Source organism: Tursiops truncatus, chromosome 2, assembly GCF_011762595.2.
Source record: "Tursiops truncatus isolate mTurTru1 chromosome 2, mTurTru1.mat.Y, whole genome shotgun sequence".
NCBI classification, from domain to species: Eukaryota; Metazoa; Chordata; class Mammalia; order Artiodactyla; family Delphinidae; genus Tursiops; species Tursiops truncatus.
The window spans coordinates 170,002,899-170,019,686 of NC_047035.1; the positions used below are offsets into that span (position 1 = coordinate 170,002,899).

Here is a 16,788-nt window from a genome sequence, read left to right on the forward strand (position 1 = left end):
ATCCAATCATGCTAATTAACACCATTCCTACAGTTAACAAGCGGACAGTTAGCATTTTTCAAATGCAGTGTGAATTTTGAGTAGAGATGGAGAGTTTAAGGCCTAAAATAAGGAACCAATCAATTTGACTGCAGAATATCTAAAAACAGAAAATTTCTAAAACACGGAAGACGATCAGCAGAATTCCGTGTCTTGGTCCTCACATTACAGTTAGGCATCCTGTAAGACCATCCATCATCTTTACCCCCACTGCTTTTTCCTTACCAATGGTGTTCTGGGGTTACCTGCACTGTCTATAGCAGAAAAGCTCGAGCTAAATTTCAGTTCCAAGAATAAAAATAACTTACTGTTCCGACAAGGAGAGTACTCAGCATACGCACTGAAATTCTGAATCGCTACATAGCAAGTGCCAACTGGGTCCTTCTCTGGCGTCGGTTTAAGAGTTCTCCAGTGATATAGCGGAGCGCAGGCCTGGGAAACATCAAAGACAATAAAATTCTTTTTGATGCAGATTCCTCATACAGTGCTTTGATTTGACTTGTTGATGAATGGACCTAAATTTGTAACAAACAATGCTAAATTATTAAGTGACTTAATTGGCCTCCAGTATGCTAATGAGTACCTCGGTAGTCAGAGTTAATTAAACTTGCAAAGCCAATATTTCAACATTAATGCATCGTAGAATTGGGACAAATTAAGCATATACAAAGGAATGAGATTTTTCCCCCACAGGATTTTAAATCAAATCAAAGTAGCCTAGCAAAAGTAAATATTTACTAAAGGCAAAGAACTCATATTTTCTTTTTTTTTTAATTGGACTTACATAAAAGCAAATAAACATTTAAACAGCGAATGAATCAGTGTGATGTCTTAGAAAGAGAACTAGTTCCTTTCTTGGTTTAATTGTTGCTTAAAGAAAAACTACTTTCAAATCAAAGGATGCAGACAAGTTTGTCAACCTGTTTTGTGGATTTCCTCTGGTTTATCACTGAGGGTGTACCTGACGATTTTTTTAAAACAATGACTTACATTTGGACTGCTGCCCCCTTATCACAGTGGGTTTATTTTTCATTTGATAGTTTTTATTCATGACAAGACAAAAATTAATTTAAACAATGGTAAAAAAACATGATTCTTGGATCATGAAATATAAAAGAGGATATATGAAATCCTCTTTAAGTAAGTTAAATAATTAATTGTGCTAGGAACGAGACAGGCAATAAACATAAACAGGTAGAAAACACAGGCACCTTTCTGACTTCTGTTTTGCTAGCTCAAATCCTACGTAACTGTGTTTTACCTGAATATTCAACCACTCATTTCTAAGGATGCAGAATTAGAGACTTCTAGAATATGGAACCACTAGCCTCTCTCCTAATTTGATGACATCACACTTAAAACAATGCCAGAAAAAGAGGAGGCAGATCCTGATTTTAGTCTTTTCATGATTCCAAACATGTCCTTGGTAATCAGTCCAATGTGTAACGACTTCTAGATAATTTTACTAAGTAGCACCCTGCTTACTTGAGAATATAAGTTATCTTTACTAAAATAACTTAAGTTTTTTGGGTTTTTGTCTCTCTCTGTATTGTGAGGTCTTAGCCAATACTGAAAAGCTCTCTAACACATCTAAGTCCCCTTAATTTCAGGCACTATGTGGTTAAGACATTTAACATAAGGTGGCATGGTGAAAAGTAGGAGTTTGGAAGGGAAAGCATTACCTATGTGGTTCAGTATAAGCCAACTCGCATCACCTTCCATATCACCATAGAACACTTTAATGCCATGAAAATTCTTTCCAGTGCTTGTCTGCTATCAGCCCTAAAAAATTATCTTTTTTATACCTGCTCAGTTTCACACTGATGTGAAACATGATGATGTGATAATATTCAGGCTTTGACCCAAACACACATGATACCTGGATATTCAAAATCGATACTTCTGTTCACAGCAATTTGAAGTTCTAAGAATTGTCACACAGCGTAGAATTTAATTCTTTGCGCTGCTAAGTTTCAGTGCTCAAGGAAAAAATTAACTTGAAAGGTACTTTATATTATCCTATTTCCTACCACATAATTTTGAAAGTGCAAGCATGCCCTCAAGTTAAGCATATTTATTATGAACACGGTGTGTTATTTTACGTTCAATAATTCTGAAGATTTCTACAAATATTGAATAAATGCACAATAATATAAGTTTTCAAGACTTAATCAAAATCAATATAGTACCAAAAGATTTTTTAACCCCAAATAGTTATTAGATGGAATTAGCTTTTCAATAGCTATTCACATACATTGTAAATCACTAAAGGATTAAAAAGTTTTTACCAATCCTGGAATGTGAGAACTATATTAATGCAAATACAGTTCTACAGAGAGCCTATTGTAAATTCTGGATTTGTCACTAAGGAGGGCTATCTATGTTTTATATATTAGTTGTTTTATGTCAAAATTTCTGTGGGGCGTTAACCACAGACCAAATAAAACAAGGCATTTCCTTTAGATACTTATTTTTATTAAATCATAATTCAAACACCTTTAAACAAATCCCCAAAGCAAAAGTTATTGCTTTATTTTGTAAGGAAATTAGAGCCAATAGTAAAAAAAAAAAAATCCCCCAATAACAAAAAAGTTTCCAGATCAACTTATACAGTTATTTATTTCTGAGTAAACCAGACATGTGTTATCACTCGGAGCTACAGAGAAGAGAATCACAAAGTCATAGCATTTTAAAGCCAAAAGATCTCTATCTGTGAGTGAGAAATTTTTACTTTAAAAAGTATCAGTGTACTCGGAGAACCATGTCATTGGTAGTTATATTTTTAGAGAAACCTTTCCGATAGTTCTAAGGAGGATCAATGACATCATAGTAGATTAACTTTTAAAGAATCCTAACAGTAGTACTCCTGTTTCTCTGGTCAAACTTTAGTCAGCCCTTTAAATCAATCTTAAGCAATGAAATATTTACCTTTTTAGGATTTAGCTTTTATTTTTCTATCTTCCTTATTTGTTTTTGAAATATTTGAAAAGATCTAACCAATTTTCTGGAAAACCAGCTTTACTTCCTGTAGCTTTAAGGACTAAAATAGATTCTTTCATTTGAAGCACTCAATTTTTTTGGGAATGCTGATAGCTCATCTTTGAAAATCCGATGTATTCTTCCATGAAGGGATTTTGGTAGACAGGAGTTGTGAAACATTGCAGTGTACATGTTATTGCAAAGCAGCCCCGCAGCACGCAGCTGATACTCACCACCACTTTCCCCTTATGAGCTTTCACAGTCGCTCCAAACCACTGATTCGATTTAAACTCTATAGGTTCCTTGGTTCCATTTACTCTGATCTTTCTGTTGTCTGACAGGGAGAACATGGGTTGTTAATAATTTGTAAAACGTGGCAGCCAGCTAAAATATGTGATAATAAATTTACCCATTAAAAACATTTTTTAAAATGACATACACATGGGGGGTTCTTTTTGACTAAGTCTAAGCTAGACTTCTCACTTAGAAATATACCAATCAAATGAAAATACATACTTGGCTCATGACATTTCACAACTTAACTTTAAAAAAGCATTTTTTTTTTTGGCAGTACGCGGGCCTCTCACTGTTGTGGCCTCTCCCGTTGCGGAGCACAGGCTCCAGACATGCAGGCTCAGCGGCCATGGCTCACGGGCCCAGCCACTCCGTGGCATGTGGGATCTTCCCGGACCGGGGCACGAACCCGTGGCCCCTGCATCGGCAGGTGGACTCCCAACCACTGCGCCACCAGGGAAGCCCTAAAAAAACATTTTTTTTAATGACTTACATTTTCATGGATAAGTACTGTAAACTTGATGTAGACTCTGACAGTCTTTAATCTACACTTTTGTCATAGATTTGCCAGATGGAAGACCAAACATTTATAACTGCTCTAAGGAATTCCAAATCTTCTCTGATAGTGAAACTACTTGGAACCTCCATGCTCCAGGAAGCATAGCTTTCTCAGCATGGTTTAGCAGGAGTCTGCTTGAAGGACTCAAGTTCCTGGTTTTTAACTGGGTAACATGTGTCCACGCAGTCACAGAAAATAACACCTCAACACGGTTTTATCCACACTTTGCAGATGTCAGCATGAGGGGGACCATCTGGGTAGAAATTCAACCCAATTACGACACACTTCAGGTCTTAATAAAAAGCAGATATCTTTTCTTTCACTCCTGATTCCCAATCGACATATTTCCCATGTGGTTCTAACCGCATGGTTCTAACTGAACTTCATCAGTAACAGCTAATGAATTTCAAAAGACATTTGTACGAGGGCAACTTATTTCTATGTGTTCTCTTTGGTATGCATTTTGTTTTTCCTCCTTGACTCTATAATAAATGCATTACAAATGAACTTTTAACTTCTATTAAGGGAGGCCAAAATATACACGCAATTAATATTCACTTGAGTTTACATATGATTACAGACTTTTCAAGAAAGAATAAATTATATATACTTAGGTCTTAACCTAAAATTTACGCTTTGATATGTTAGTAGAAAATTACAGATTTCCTTCTTTAAAATCTTATGCTTTTGATGTTTCTGGACTTTTAAAAAAGAAAAAACAAGTTCTGGAAATCCTCACCCAGAATGCACACAACTGGCAAAGAACTGGAGCATCTTACAGATTAGAGCATAAAAATGAAAATATAAACATTTCTGTTTGCATCTAGGCAAGAAGATGGTAGACCTCAGAGAGAAAGGATCTTGTCACCATGCACTGGGTGATCTTGGGCAATTCATTTAATCTTCTGCAGTTTTAATTTCTTCTCTAAAATTAGGCTGAAAATACCTCCCCCTTTCCTCTTTCACAGGTGATCAAAGTCATAAAGATCACATAGGTAATGTGGTAGTGCTTTATAAGCTGAGAACATACTACAGAATCTTGCAGCAATACAACCCTTTAAAAATATCTCTTAATTAGAAACCTGGAAACTCAACCTAAGTACAAGAATTAGAAGGGACCTCACAGACACACAAGTCAGTGTTCCAAATTGGCCTTCCTCTGCTAGAGAAAATGATGTGACTCTACCTTTGTGGCGCCTAAGGCATCTTTTCTGCTATTATAAGGTTGAACTGTGTAATAACTTGATTGAAAGTGTAAGTTGTGGGTTATTTTCCAGCAACAAATTTCTCTGAGACCAAGAATACAAATGAACGGACGTCACTAATTCCATCCCTAATCCAAGGATTACAATAGAGAATAATCCCACTGTCCCAAGTCTCTCTTTACTGAAATGAGTTGTGATCTAGGTGTATCCTCCTTACCTTGACCTTTGAGGTGGACAAGTCATCTTTTTTTTTTTTTTTTTTTTGGACGCACCACATGGCTTGCGGGGTCTTCGTTCCCCAATCAGGGATCGAACCCATGACCCTGCAGTGGAAGCGCAGCATCCTAACCACTGGACCACCAAGGAATTCCCAAGTCACCTTTTAAAAATTCTGTTTTATTGGGCTTCCCTGGTGGCGCAGTGGTTGAGAGTCCGCCTCCCAATGTAGGGGACGCAGGTTCGTGCCCCGGTCCGGGAAAATCCCACACGCCGCGGAGCGGCTGGGCCCGTGAGCCATGGCCGCACAGCCTGCGCATCCGGAGCCTGTGCTCCGCAACGGGAGAGGCCACAGCAGTGAGAGGCCCGCGTACCGAAAAACAAACAAACAAACAAAAATTCTGTTTTATTATTTTTATAAATTCATTGATGTAAATCTAATATTACAATGTCATAAAATTCAAATGAGTAACATATATTTGGGTTGATTGTGAAAGTGACCTTTCCCTAATTTCTCACCTTCCTTTTCTGAACAAGATTCTTTCATGCCAAACAACCCAACACAGGGCTTAGTACTATGCACACTGCTGCTCGATGAACCTTTGATGCACAGGGGATGTTTTTGATTCGATTTGACCTGATCTTTCCTGAAAACAACCTCCTGTAAAAACTCAGCACAATTTCTGTCCTTCTAAGCTCTCCTTGGTATGGCAAAGGGCTGAGAAGCTGGAACCTACATTTTCCAGACCCTCTTACAAATAGGATTCTGGTTGAATGAGAGGCTCATGGAGAGATCTGGAAAGAGGAGGAGATGGAGAAGCCATTAATTTCTGGCAGCAATTATAAGCATGTATGGGGGCATCAGTAGCTGCAGGTGGGATGTTCTTCCTGCAGCTCTCAAGTATCCTTTGACAGTCATGCCTTTTTGGTGCTTCAGGCCACTGAGATCAAGTCCTGAACTTCCAGATTTCTTGATCTGCAGGCAGTGACCTTCCTAACTTTCACATACCCAGTCTTTCCAATAATCATATAAACCTCTCAGTCCTAATTATAATACTCAAAGTGGTTTCTGTTTCCTGACCAAACTCCCGTGATATGGAGCAATGCATTTAGGATAGGACCACACGTCTTCTGGAACAGAAGGAAGGCACTGTGCATTGTCAAGCCCAGAGAATTCTTGGAAGGGCCAGTGGTTCTGGGAGATGGTGGAGACCATTAGTTACCAAAGCAATTCTCTCCTTGGCATATCCCAAACTATGCCAAAAGCTAGGAAGAAGTTTTATAGTGACTGCATGTGATGTAAAGCTTCCCAAGTGCCGAAAGACTATTAACAAAGTTAATAACTATAATCCAGGTGAATTTTTTTCAAGGGAAGAATCAGTATATTTAATACGTAAAAGAGTTCCCAAAGCAATGAGAAAAAGACTAAAATTCAATAGAAAAAGTTCTAAGGACCTAAACAGGCGTTGCAGGGAAGAAGAAATCAACTATCTCATAAATTCATGCAGAGATCCTGAACCTCAAATTAAAACCATAATGACTTAAGACTTGTCACCTAGCAGTTTGGCAAAAAATATTAATAATCTCTGTTTTCAAGATAATAGCTCAATGCAGCATTTTGGAAGGGCGATTTACAACATATATCAAATTTTTAAATGTACATTTTTTTGAACAAGGAATTCAACTTCTAGGATTTTGTTCAATAGAAATAATTACACAAATGCTTTAAGATGCAGTGTGAAGATATTTGCTGTCCTGGTTGTGATAGCAAAACTGAAACATCTTAAATGTTCATAAATAAGGGATTTGAGAACAAATTCCTGTTATCTGTAAAATAGAGTACTATTCAACTATTAAAACATATATTAGGAGTTTGGGGTTGACATGTATACACTGCTGTCTTTGAAAGAAATAATCAACAGGGACCTACTGTATAGCACAGGGAACTCTGGTCAATATTCTGTAATAACCTAAATGGGGAAAGAATTTGAAAAAGAATAGGTACATGTACATGTAGAACTGAATCACTGTGCTATACACCTGAAACTAACACAACATTGTAAATCAGCTATACTCCAATATAAAATAAAAGTTAAAATACATACGACAGACTTAGATGCATTGATATAGAATACTGTCTACAAAATATATTTTTCTGTTTTACCGTTTCTGAGACTTTAAGAAAAAGTATAGAAAGGTACGAGGACTTCATATAACAAACACTCGTATTCCCACCAGGCAGAACTGACAACTGTTAAGTGTTTTCACATTTGCGAACATCACAGTACCCTTCGACATCTATCTCTCCAGTTCCATCCCCTCCTCATCCATAGGTGGTCACCGTCATGAACGTGATGTGTATACTCCCGGCCATGTAAAAAATAATGTCCATGAATAATATAGAACAGAGGTCTGCAGATATTTTCTATAAAGGACTGATAATAAGTATTTCAGGCTTTGCATTCTCTATGGTCTGTCGAAACTACTCATCTCTGCCCTTGTAGCAAGAGCAGCCATAGACAATATGTTTTTTAAAATGGGCTTGGCTGTGTTCCAATAAAACTTTACTTATGGACAATGAAATTTGAATTTCATATAATTTTCATGCATCATTTAAATATTATTCTTTAAAAAAATTTCCAATCATTGCAAAATATAAAAACTACTCTCAGCTTATAGGCATACACAAACAGGTGGTGGGTCAGATTTTGCTGTAGTTTTGTCAACGATTTACTATTGAGTATTCTTTGTGTGTTCTTTTTTTTAAAAATTTTTTATAATTAATTTATTTTTTATTTATTTTATTTTTGGCTGCATTGGGTCTTCGTTGCTGTGGGCGGGCTTAATCTAGTTGCTGCGAGCGGGGGCTACTCTTCGTTGCGGTGCGCGGGCTTCTCACTGAGGTGGCTCCTCTTGTTGCGAAGCATGGGCTCTAGACGCGCAGGCTCAGTAGTTGTGGCTCGTGGGCTGTAGAGCGCAGGCTCGGTAGGTGTGGCACGTGGCCTTAGTTGCTCCGCAGCATGTGGGATCTTCTTGCACCAGGGCTCAAACCCATGTCTCCTGCATTGGCTGGAGGATTCTTAACCACTGCACCACCAGGGAAGTCCCTGTGTGCTCTTTTTAACTGAATAAAAGTGGTATTATACTATCTGTATGGACAGCATGTAACTGTGTTTAACATTCAATTTTATGTTTTTGGGAAATAACCTATGTTTTGATAATTAGATAGATAGATAGATAATAGATCCAATTCATTCTTTTAAACTCCTGTAAGTATTGTATCTCATTAGATAGCCATCTGCATTTTATTTATCCATTCCATTTACACATGAACATTTAGGTTTCTCAGTTTTTCTACTACAACAAACATGTGCCCTGAGTACCCTTACACTCATCTTCATGTGCAGATGGAGAAGTGTTTCTCTCTGGCACCAGACTAGAAATGACATTGCTGGGCAGCTATGCCAATCCACCTCCAAAGTAGCCCCATCCACGCACACTCACAGGGCACGAGAGAGACACCATCAGCTCTTGGCATCGTAGAGCTGTTAAATTTCTGCGAACCTGGACGACTATGAAATGGTCCTTCATTTGGTTCTGTTTTCATGTGCATTTCCCTGATAATTAGTAGAGTCAGTCATCTTTTTATGCTTATGGACCATATACTTTTTTCTTCTGTGAATTGCTAGCTCATCTCCTTTGTTCATTGCCTTGTTTGGTTATTAGTCTTATTGATTAGAAGAACTCAGCGTATATTCTGAATCCTTTTTTTTTTTTTTTTCCGCGGTACATGGGCCTCTCACTGCTGTGGCCTCTCCCGTTGCGGAGCACAGGCTCTGGACACGCAGGCTCAGCGGCCATGGCTCACGGGCCCAGCCGCTCCGCAGCATGTGGGATCTTCCCCGACCGGGGCACGAACCCATGTCCCCCGCATCGGCAGGCGGACCCTCAACCACTGCTCCACCAGGGAAGCCCCTGAGTACTGATTCTTTCCCCCACATATATGTTGTCAGTATCACCTTCCAATTTTTGCTAGTCTTTTAACTTTATGAGTATTGTCGTCCATCTGGAATGTTTTTATATTGGACGTGCCGTGGGCGTCTTACTTATTTTCAATACGAAAGGCCAGTCGTCTCAACACCACTTACTGAACAATCCGTCTTTTTCCTTGTTCCTTGGAGAGTTGTCATTCCACCTCTGCACTGGTACCTCCTGATGCGACTGGAAGGGCCCAGCATGATCTGGCCCCTACCATCTCCTCCTGCTTTCCCAGCTCATTAAGCTTCAGACAACCACCTTTCTTTTTTCTTTTTTTTTAAGTCTTTATTGAATTTGTTACAATATTGCTTCTGTTTTATGTTTTGCTTTTTCGGCCCTGAGGCATGTGGGATCTTCGCTCCCCAACCACGGATTAAAGCCACACTCCATGCATTGGAAGGCGAAGTCTTAACCGCTGGACGGCCAGGAAAGTCCCTACACCGCCCTTCTTGAACACGCCCAGCCTTTTCTGTCTCCTCATTGCATATACTCTTCCCACAGTTTTCTGCATGGCTCCCTCCTTCCTGTCACTCAGGGTTTAGCTCAAATGCCACTTCCTCTGAGACCCCCTTCCCTGAGCAGCTAGTTCACCCTACCCTAAGTCATTCTCTCCCGTTACCCTTTAGACTTTTCTTCATAGCACTTACCATTAATTGAGATGATCTTATTTCTTAGTTTGCCTGTTTACTGACTATCCATTCCCTTCCAAATATACATGAATCCCATGAACAGGGACGTTCTCTGCTTCACTGCTGTGTTCCCCACTTCTAGAACAATGCCTGACACATAGTGAGTCCTCTGTAAGAGTTTGTTGAATGAATGACCAAACTCCCATCTATTCATTCAGAAGCTTGTCTAGGATATTGTTCAGTATGATCCTTTAAATTCAAAATGTTCTGTGTATGGGTGTGTGAACATATAGACACTAAACTGTTTGTGACGGTTCTCTCGAAGGCAGGGAGTGTACCTGCTGTAGTGGCTTTTTATACTTTAATTGTATATATTTCTGTGTTGTTTGAGTTTTTACAGTGAATGTTATTACGTCTATGAGCTGAAAAAAGAAAACCTAGAGATAAAATCAAGACATCTGTAGGTCAACCTGAGAAATCTAGATGGGTGGTAGCAATAAAATTGATTTGGCCTGTCCGACATTTCTGGGCTTTGCAGCCATCTCTCTTAATTGGTAGCTTTGGTCTCTGGGCAATCAGTGGGTGGCAAACCTACTAACATTCTGCTTTTTCACGGGAATATTCATTTCTGAGCAGGAGTGAGTGAGGGAATGTAGAATATGGTGCACATATGGGCTACAAGCAGAGTTTTATAATCTTTTCACTGAGTAGAATGGGAGGAATTACAAGAAGTGAGGGTAGATCACCATGGGTGAGAGAGAAGAGCTGAGATTGACACAGGTGCAGCAGACATTTTGGCAGGTGGGGTGGTTTCTGAAAAACTATAAAGTCCTCAGCCTTGTCCTGGAAAACAGTAAGTTTCCCTGTAATCTTCAGTCATTACTTCAAGTGCTTCACCCTAGTGATTTTTTTAAAGCTGTCGCAGGAGCTGTCCAGACATTTTTAATCAGGAAAAGGGGAAAGGAAATCTTTAAATGTTTATTTATAATCTTTTCCTTTATCAGTGGATGCTGTAAGTGTTTCATTCAAATTGAAACTGTGTATCTGAGAACAAGGAATACTCCTATGTAAAATGTAAAATAAAATATCGGTAGCCAGAGAACTCCTTGTCTAAAAGAAACAAATCCAAGAAAAGAATCTGGGTCAATTTTTATGTCCTAGAAAATTAAACTTCCAAATGTATGCCTCCCAATATTCCAAAACCACAATTAAAATCCATGAAAGAATACCTCTGTAGCCTTCATACTCTTGATCATCTTACTGGGAATTTTCAAGTGTTTAAGGAAATATCACACTAATTCATTTTTTCATGTAACGTTCAAAAAACGTGTTACTCTTTTTTCCCCCAGTTATACTGAGATGTAATTGACATACAGCACAGTGTAAGTTTAAAGTGCACAGCATAATGATTTGACTTACATATATTGTGAAATGGTCACCAGAGTAAGTTAAGTTAATACCTATCATCTCACATAGACACACACACACAAAAAGAAAAAATGTGTTCCTGATGATGAGAACTCTTAGGATCGAGTCTCTTAACAACTTTCATATATACTGTACATATATGTGTGTGTGTGTGTGTGTTTATGTGTATACATGCATTATTTTATATACGTTAACTATAGTCATCATGGTGTATATTACATCCCTAGTACTTATTTATCTAATAGCTGGAAGTTTTTACCTTTTGACTCCCTTCTCCCCATCCCCCAGCTCTGGTATAACCATAAGTCTGATCTCTTTTTCTATGAGATGTTTTTTTCTTCTTTAGATTCCATACATGAGTGAGATCATACAGTATTTATCTTCCTCTGTCTGACTTATTTCACTTAGCATAATACTCTCAAGGTCCATTCATGCCAATGGCAGGGGTTCCTCCTTTTTAATGGCTGAGTAATAGTCCATTGTGTGTGCATGTATATATATACGCATGTATATAAGATATCTATATCTTCTTTATTCATTCATCCATTGTGGACAGAAATATGTTATTCTGATTAAATAAACATTCTATTATAACTGAGATTTATTATTTATATCATATATGTATACTGTATACAAAGGTGTGCATGTACACGAACACAAACACAAACACACACGGGCATACTCGTTTTCTTGCCATTACCTAGTAGATCAGATCTAACTATCCCGCCCTCCACCATGTAGGTCCCAGACCCCACACCTGATCTCCAGATACGGCGTTCCCTTCCATTCAGGCAGCTTCCTCTCTGTTCCCTATTGAGTCTTAACTCCCAGACTTTGTACATGAAGCTTCTCTTGCAAAATTCCACTCCTCCTTTTTTGTCAACTAATCCAAATCACTTTCTTAAAAGCTGCTTTAAAATGTAGGGCCATGCTTGACAAATAGCCATTCACACATGGTTAAGAATCACGGAGGGACTTCCCCGGTGGTGGCGCAGTGGTTAGGAATCCACCAGCCAGTGCGGGGGACAGAGGTTCGAGCCCTGGTCCGGGAAGATCCCACATGCCACGGAGCAAGTAAGCTCGTGTGCCACAACTACTGAGCCCACATGCCACAACTACTGAAGCCCACGCGCCTAGAGCCCATGCTCCGCAACAAGAGAAGTCACCGCAATGAGAAGCCTGTGCACCGCAACAAAGAGTAGCCCCTGCTCGCTACAACTGGAGAAAGCCCACCTGCATCAACGAAGACCCAATGCAGGCAAAAAAATTAATTAATTATTTTTTTAAAGTTTTTTTAAAAAAAAGAATCATGGAGAATATATGGGAGAAAATGTAGTAAAGAAATGCAGGTGAAATAAAAAATGAAGTGAAATAAGATAAAATAAAATGTAAGGCCCCAAACTCTTTCTTTTCAAATTGAAATTCTTTCAGATTATTGTTTTTAAAAATTCAAACAATATAAAGTAAGAAAACTTGTATAAAAAATTGTATAAAGTAGTAAGTGAAAGGCCATTGGAATCCACCCTCCCTGGACACACTCACTGTTGTTTTATAAACCCATCCAGCCATTCAGAGTTTGAGGCTTCTAGCTCATTCCTCTAGTTTAAGACATTTCTTTTCTGGAAATCATGAGGCTTTTCTTTTAAATTGTATTTTTCATATCACTATTTAAATGTTTGGTTCCACACATAACTAAATAACTAATAATGTTAAATGAGCTGAAAGTATGCTTTTAGAGTTCTAGTAACAATGTTCATAAATATGGGTTTTGGATAGCACTAGTAAATATTGTATTACAATCTTCCTATTATATAGTTTTCCTGATCTAGATGAGAATATCAGTTTTCTGCTACAGTTATTTCCACATCTATATCATCTTCTGGAGAATAGAGACCACGTTTCCAACTTCCTGTTTTTAATAATCAATAGGGCCTAGCTAGTGTTCCTCAGACATTTGTTTCTACATCATATAAAATCATTTAAATGTTTTTCATATGTAATTTGACGGAGGCCATATGTAAGGTTTGCTCTAGGAATACATATGGACTTCTGTTGGTATGATGCAAGTAATTTCTTGGGTGAGCGTTCTCATTTACGTGATGCAGCTAGAGGAGCAAATATCAAGAAATGAAAGAATCACCTCTCCAAAGGGAGATGAGAAGCCAGCTGGGGCAGATCAGACACAACACTCTGTGGCTCCTCGTAGGAAACACGCAAATCTGCAGGGCAGAGCTGGTTACAGGTGGGTGGTAGAGACTGAGATCTCAACTTTGACCTCACCTGCTACAACCCACTCCACCTCACATACACTGGCTGGAATGGTTTTCCTTCCCATCTCACCCACCTCGAGAGAGACACGTGTGTGCGTGTGTACACACACACACACATTCACCCTTCACCTCTGACCTTTAATGATGCCTCCTCCGAGACGCTTTCCCAGCCACACAAAAAGTTCCCCCTTCAGTCAAGAACAAGAGCCCTCTTTTGCACACCTAAACCCTTTTTCACTTTCTCCTGTTACAGCGCTTATCCCTCTGTTAGGGCTGCCAGGCACTCGTCTTCTCTTCCACGGGACTTGAACATTTCAAGCCCAGCGAGTACGTCTGTCTTGCTTACTATTTATACCTAGTAGAATGGCAGCCCCATGAACCAAGCCAGAAGCTTGGAATGCATCCCTGACAACCACCAACCCTGCACCGCACCTCCTATCGCCACTCAGTTACCAATTCCTGCTGGTGCCTCCTTCTAGATCTCTCTCAAGTCCAGCTGTTTCTCTCCATTCCTGTGCCACTTCCCTGGGGTGACTCCCATTTCTTTAGCCTCAGTGGCTGCAGTGGTCCCCTACCTGGTTTCCCTTCCTCCAGGCTTGTCACCTTCAAATGCATTCTCCGTCCTGACACTAGAGTTCTTTCTAAAATGCCAAAATTCTTAAAACCAGCCATATCCCACCCTTATCTTGCCAGCATCGTCATTTCATGCCATTCCCAACCATAGTGATTTTCTTTCAGCTCCTTGAATTTTTCACACTTTCTCTCATCTCTAGATTTTCTCATACTTGGAATAATTACCTGGGATCAAATATCTTGGCCTTTGACATAGCTGGGGAAATGAGAACTCTTAACTTATATGTCACCTTCCAATTGTGAAGAGAATAGCATGCTTCTCTGTTCGGGTCCCCAAAATGTATTTGCTTCAAGAAGTTATGAAAATCTCTCAGCATGGGAATCTCAGGAAGCAGACTGAACGACATAAATCTCTTCACTATGACCTCAAAGCAATACTTTTAAATACAGGATATGATTGGGTTTCAGGATGAAGGCTATATAAACTTGCCTCCCAATAGCGCTTGAAAAGCTCCTGTTGTATGCTTGTATTTTCCTCAGGACCTCATCCCTGTTGCCAGAAGATGTGGTAAAAAGGGAACCAACCATCATCTAACAAAATGGTTCATTTTGTGGTTTTAAAACAAAATCACCGTTCCCAACATTACACAAAACAGGAACTTCAGCATTCAAACCTTCTGTTTCTGCAATGTATACTTATGGGAGATTAATACCCAAGATGGGATTATCGTCTGGGAAATCTTAAACTCCACCCCAAACAAGTAGGACCATACTATAGGTTGAGCAGAGGCAAAATGTATTCCTTCCCCCAGTAAATTCAGATTTTAAATAGGATTTACCAGGCAGTCCCTGTGCACTTTGTTGCTTAATGCATTCTGCCATTTCACTGTTACTATTTACATTTTCTCCTTATCTCAACCTTCTCCGTCTACTTCCTCACTCTCAGCTGATAATCTTGCTTTTTATGTCACTGAAAAATAGATGAAATGAAAGAAGATCGTTTTCTTCCTTCTATTGCCAAACCCACAAACCCACTCTCGCTCTGCTTTCTCTGCTCTCTAAGGATGGGCCATCTTTGTGCTCCTCCAAGGCCAATCCCTCCATCTGTGTAAAGTCCCACCCAGCCCTTTTCATCTACTCAGGAATCTGTTTCTGCACATCCTTCTCCTCCTTTAATCAACGTCATCATTTCCCTACCGACCGGACGATTCCTATTAGATTACAAACACGCTATCACGTCTTCTTGATGATTACATTTAGGGTGGAACTCCTTGGGAAAAAATGGCTCTACAGACTTGCTGTCTCCTGTTGGTCTTCTCCCATTCTCTCCTGACACTCATGCCCCTGCAACTACTTTTATCAGCCGTCAGTCACTTTCTGTGACCAAATCAGATGTTCCAGGTTCACTCCAATGCACACGAATTGCTTCACTGGCTTCTTGACCTCCTTTGTCTAACCGGCCACTCCTTCTTATCATTGTTTACACATCCTCCTGAATTCTCTAATTTTTCTTTAAATGTCAGGGACTCCAGGACTCTGTCTCAACCTTGACCTTTCCCCTCCCCTCCCCTCCTCTCTTCTCTTTGCTTCACTTCGCTTCTCCTCACTTCTTGTCTTCATTCCCACCATCTCCCTAAGTCATGGCCTTAAATATCATCTACATACTTACAACTTCCACATTTAAATCTCCAAACCTCTTGCCTGAACCGTGGGTTTATTTATCTAACTGCTCGCTTGACATCACTTGGATGTCTAATAAGCATCTCCAGTTTCTCGTGTCTGGACTCAACTGGATATTTTCTCTAAGATTTGCTCCTTCCCCGCTGTTTCGTGTCTCAGTCCCATTCCTCCAGTTACTCAGATCAGATTTTTCTCCTTCTGTACCCTTCATCTGATCCATAAAGAAAATTCTGCCAACTGCACTTTCAAATAAATCCCAAATCCAACCATTTCTCAACCCTAAGTGCTATCATTCAACCCAAGCTGCACTTTTCTACCACCAGACGATGGGTCTGTCTCTTACCCCATCCCCTTGCTTCCGCTCTTGGTTGCCTACACGCTATTAAACCGATCCTTTTAAAAACATAATTCAAATTCTGTTACTTGTCTACTCAAAACCACCATTGGCTGCCCATCGCTCTTAGAATAAAATCCAAAGTCCTATCTCTGGCTTTTAAGGTGCTATATAATCTTGCCTAGACCTGGTTCTCGGGCCTCATTTTCTATCATTCTTTTCTTGACTTACTTCTCTTTAACCCAGTGACCTTTCTCCATTTCCCAAGAACACTATCCTCTCCGGACTTAACATTGACTCTCCTGCAACGTAGAACATTCCCCCTGCCCCATACCACATGGTTCCTTCCCTCACCTAATTTAGGCCCGTGCTCAAACATCACCTCCTCAGTGAAACTTTCTCTGACCACCTCCGGTAAGCAAAATCATAGCCCCCAAGATGTCTCCATCTTAATGCCCCAAACCCGACTATGTTAGGTTGCACGACAAAGGAGAATTAAGGCTGCAGATGGAATTAAGGTTGCTAATCAGGTGACCTTAAAATA

General features: G+C 39.6%; 1 protein-coding gene across 5 annotated transcripts in view; it reads right to left on the minus strand.

Annotated features, from left to right (window-relative positions):
• The window catches only part of ITGA8 (integrin subunit alpha 8), a 179,736-nt gene that overhangs the window by 150,152 nt on the left and 12,796 nt on the right, over positions 1–16,788 (minus strand). For all 5 annotated transcript variants that reach the window (XM_033852479.2, XM_073801692.1, XM_073801693.1 and 2 more), the window contains exons 3-4: positions 3,252–3,352; positions 348–471 (exon numbers count right to left, since the gene is read on the minus strand). In XM_033852479.2, coding sequence (XP_033708370.1) covers positions 348–471; positions 3,252–3,352 — 225 coding nt within the window. The remainder of the gene's footprint in view (positions 1–347; positions 472–3,251; positions 3,353–16,788) is intronic.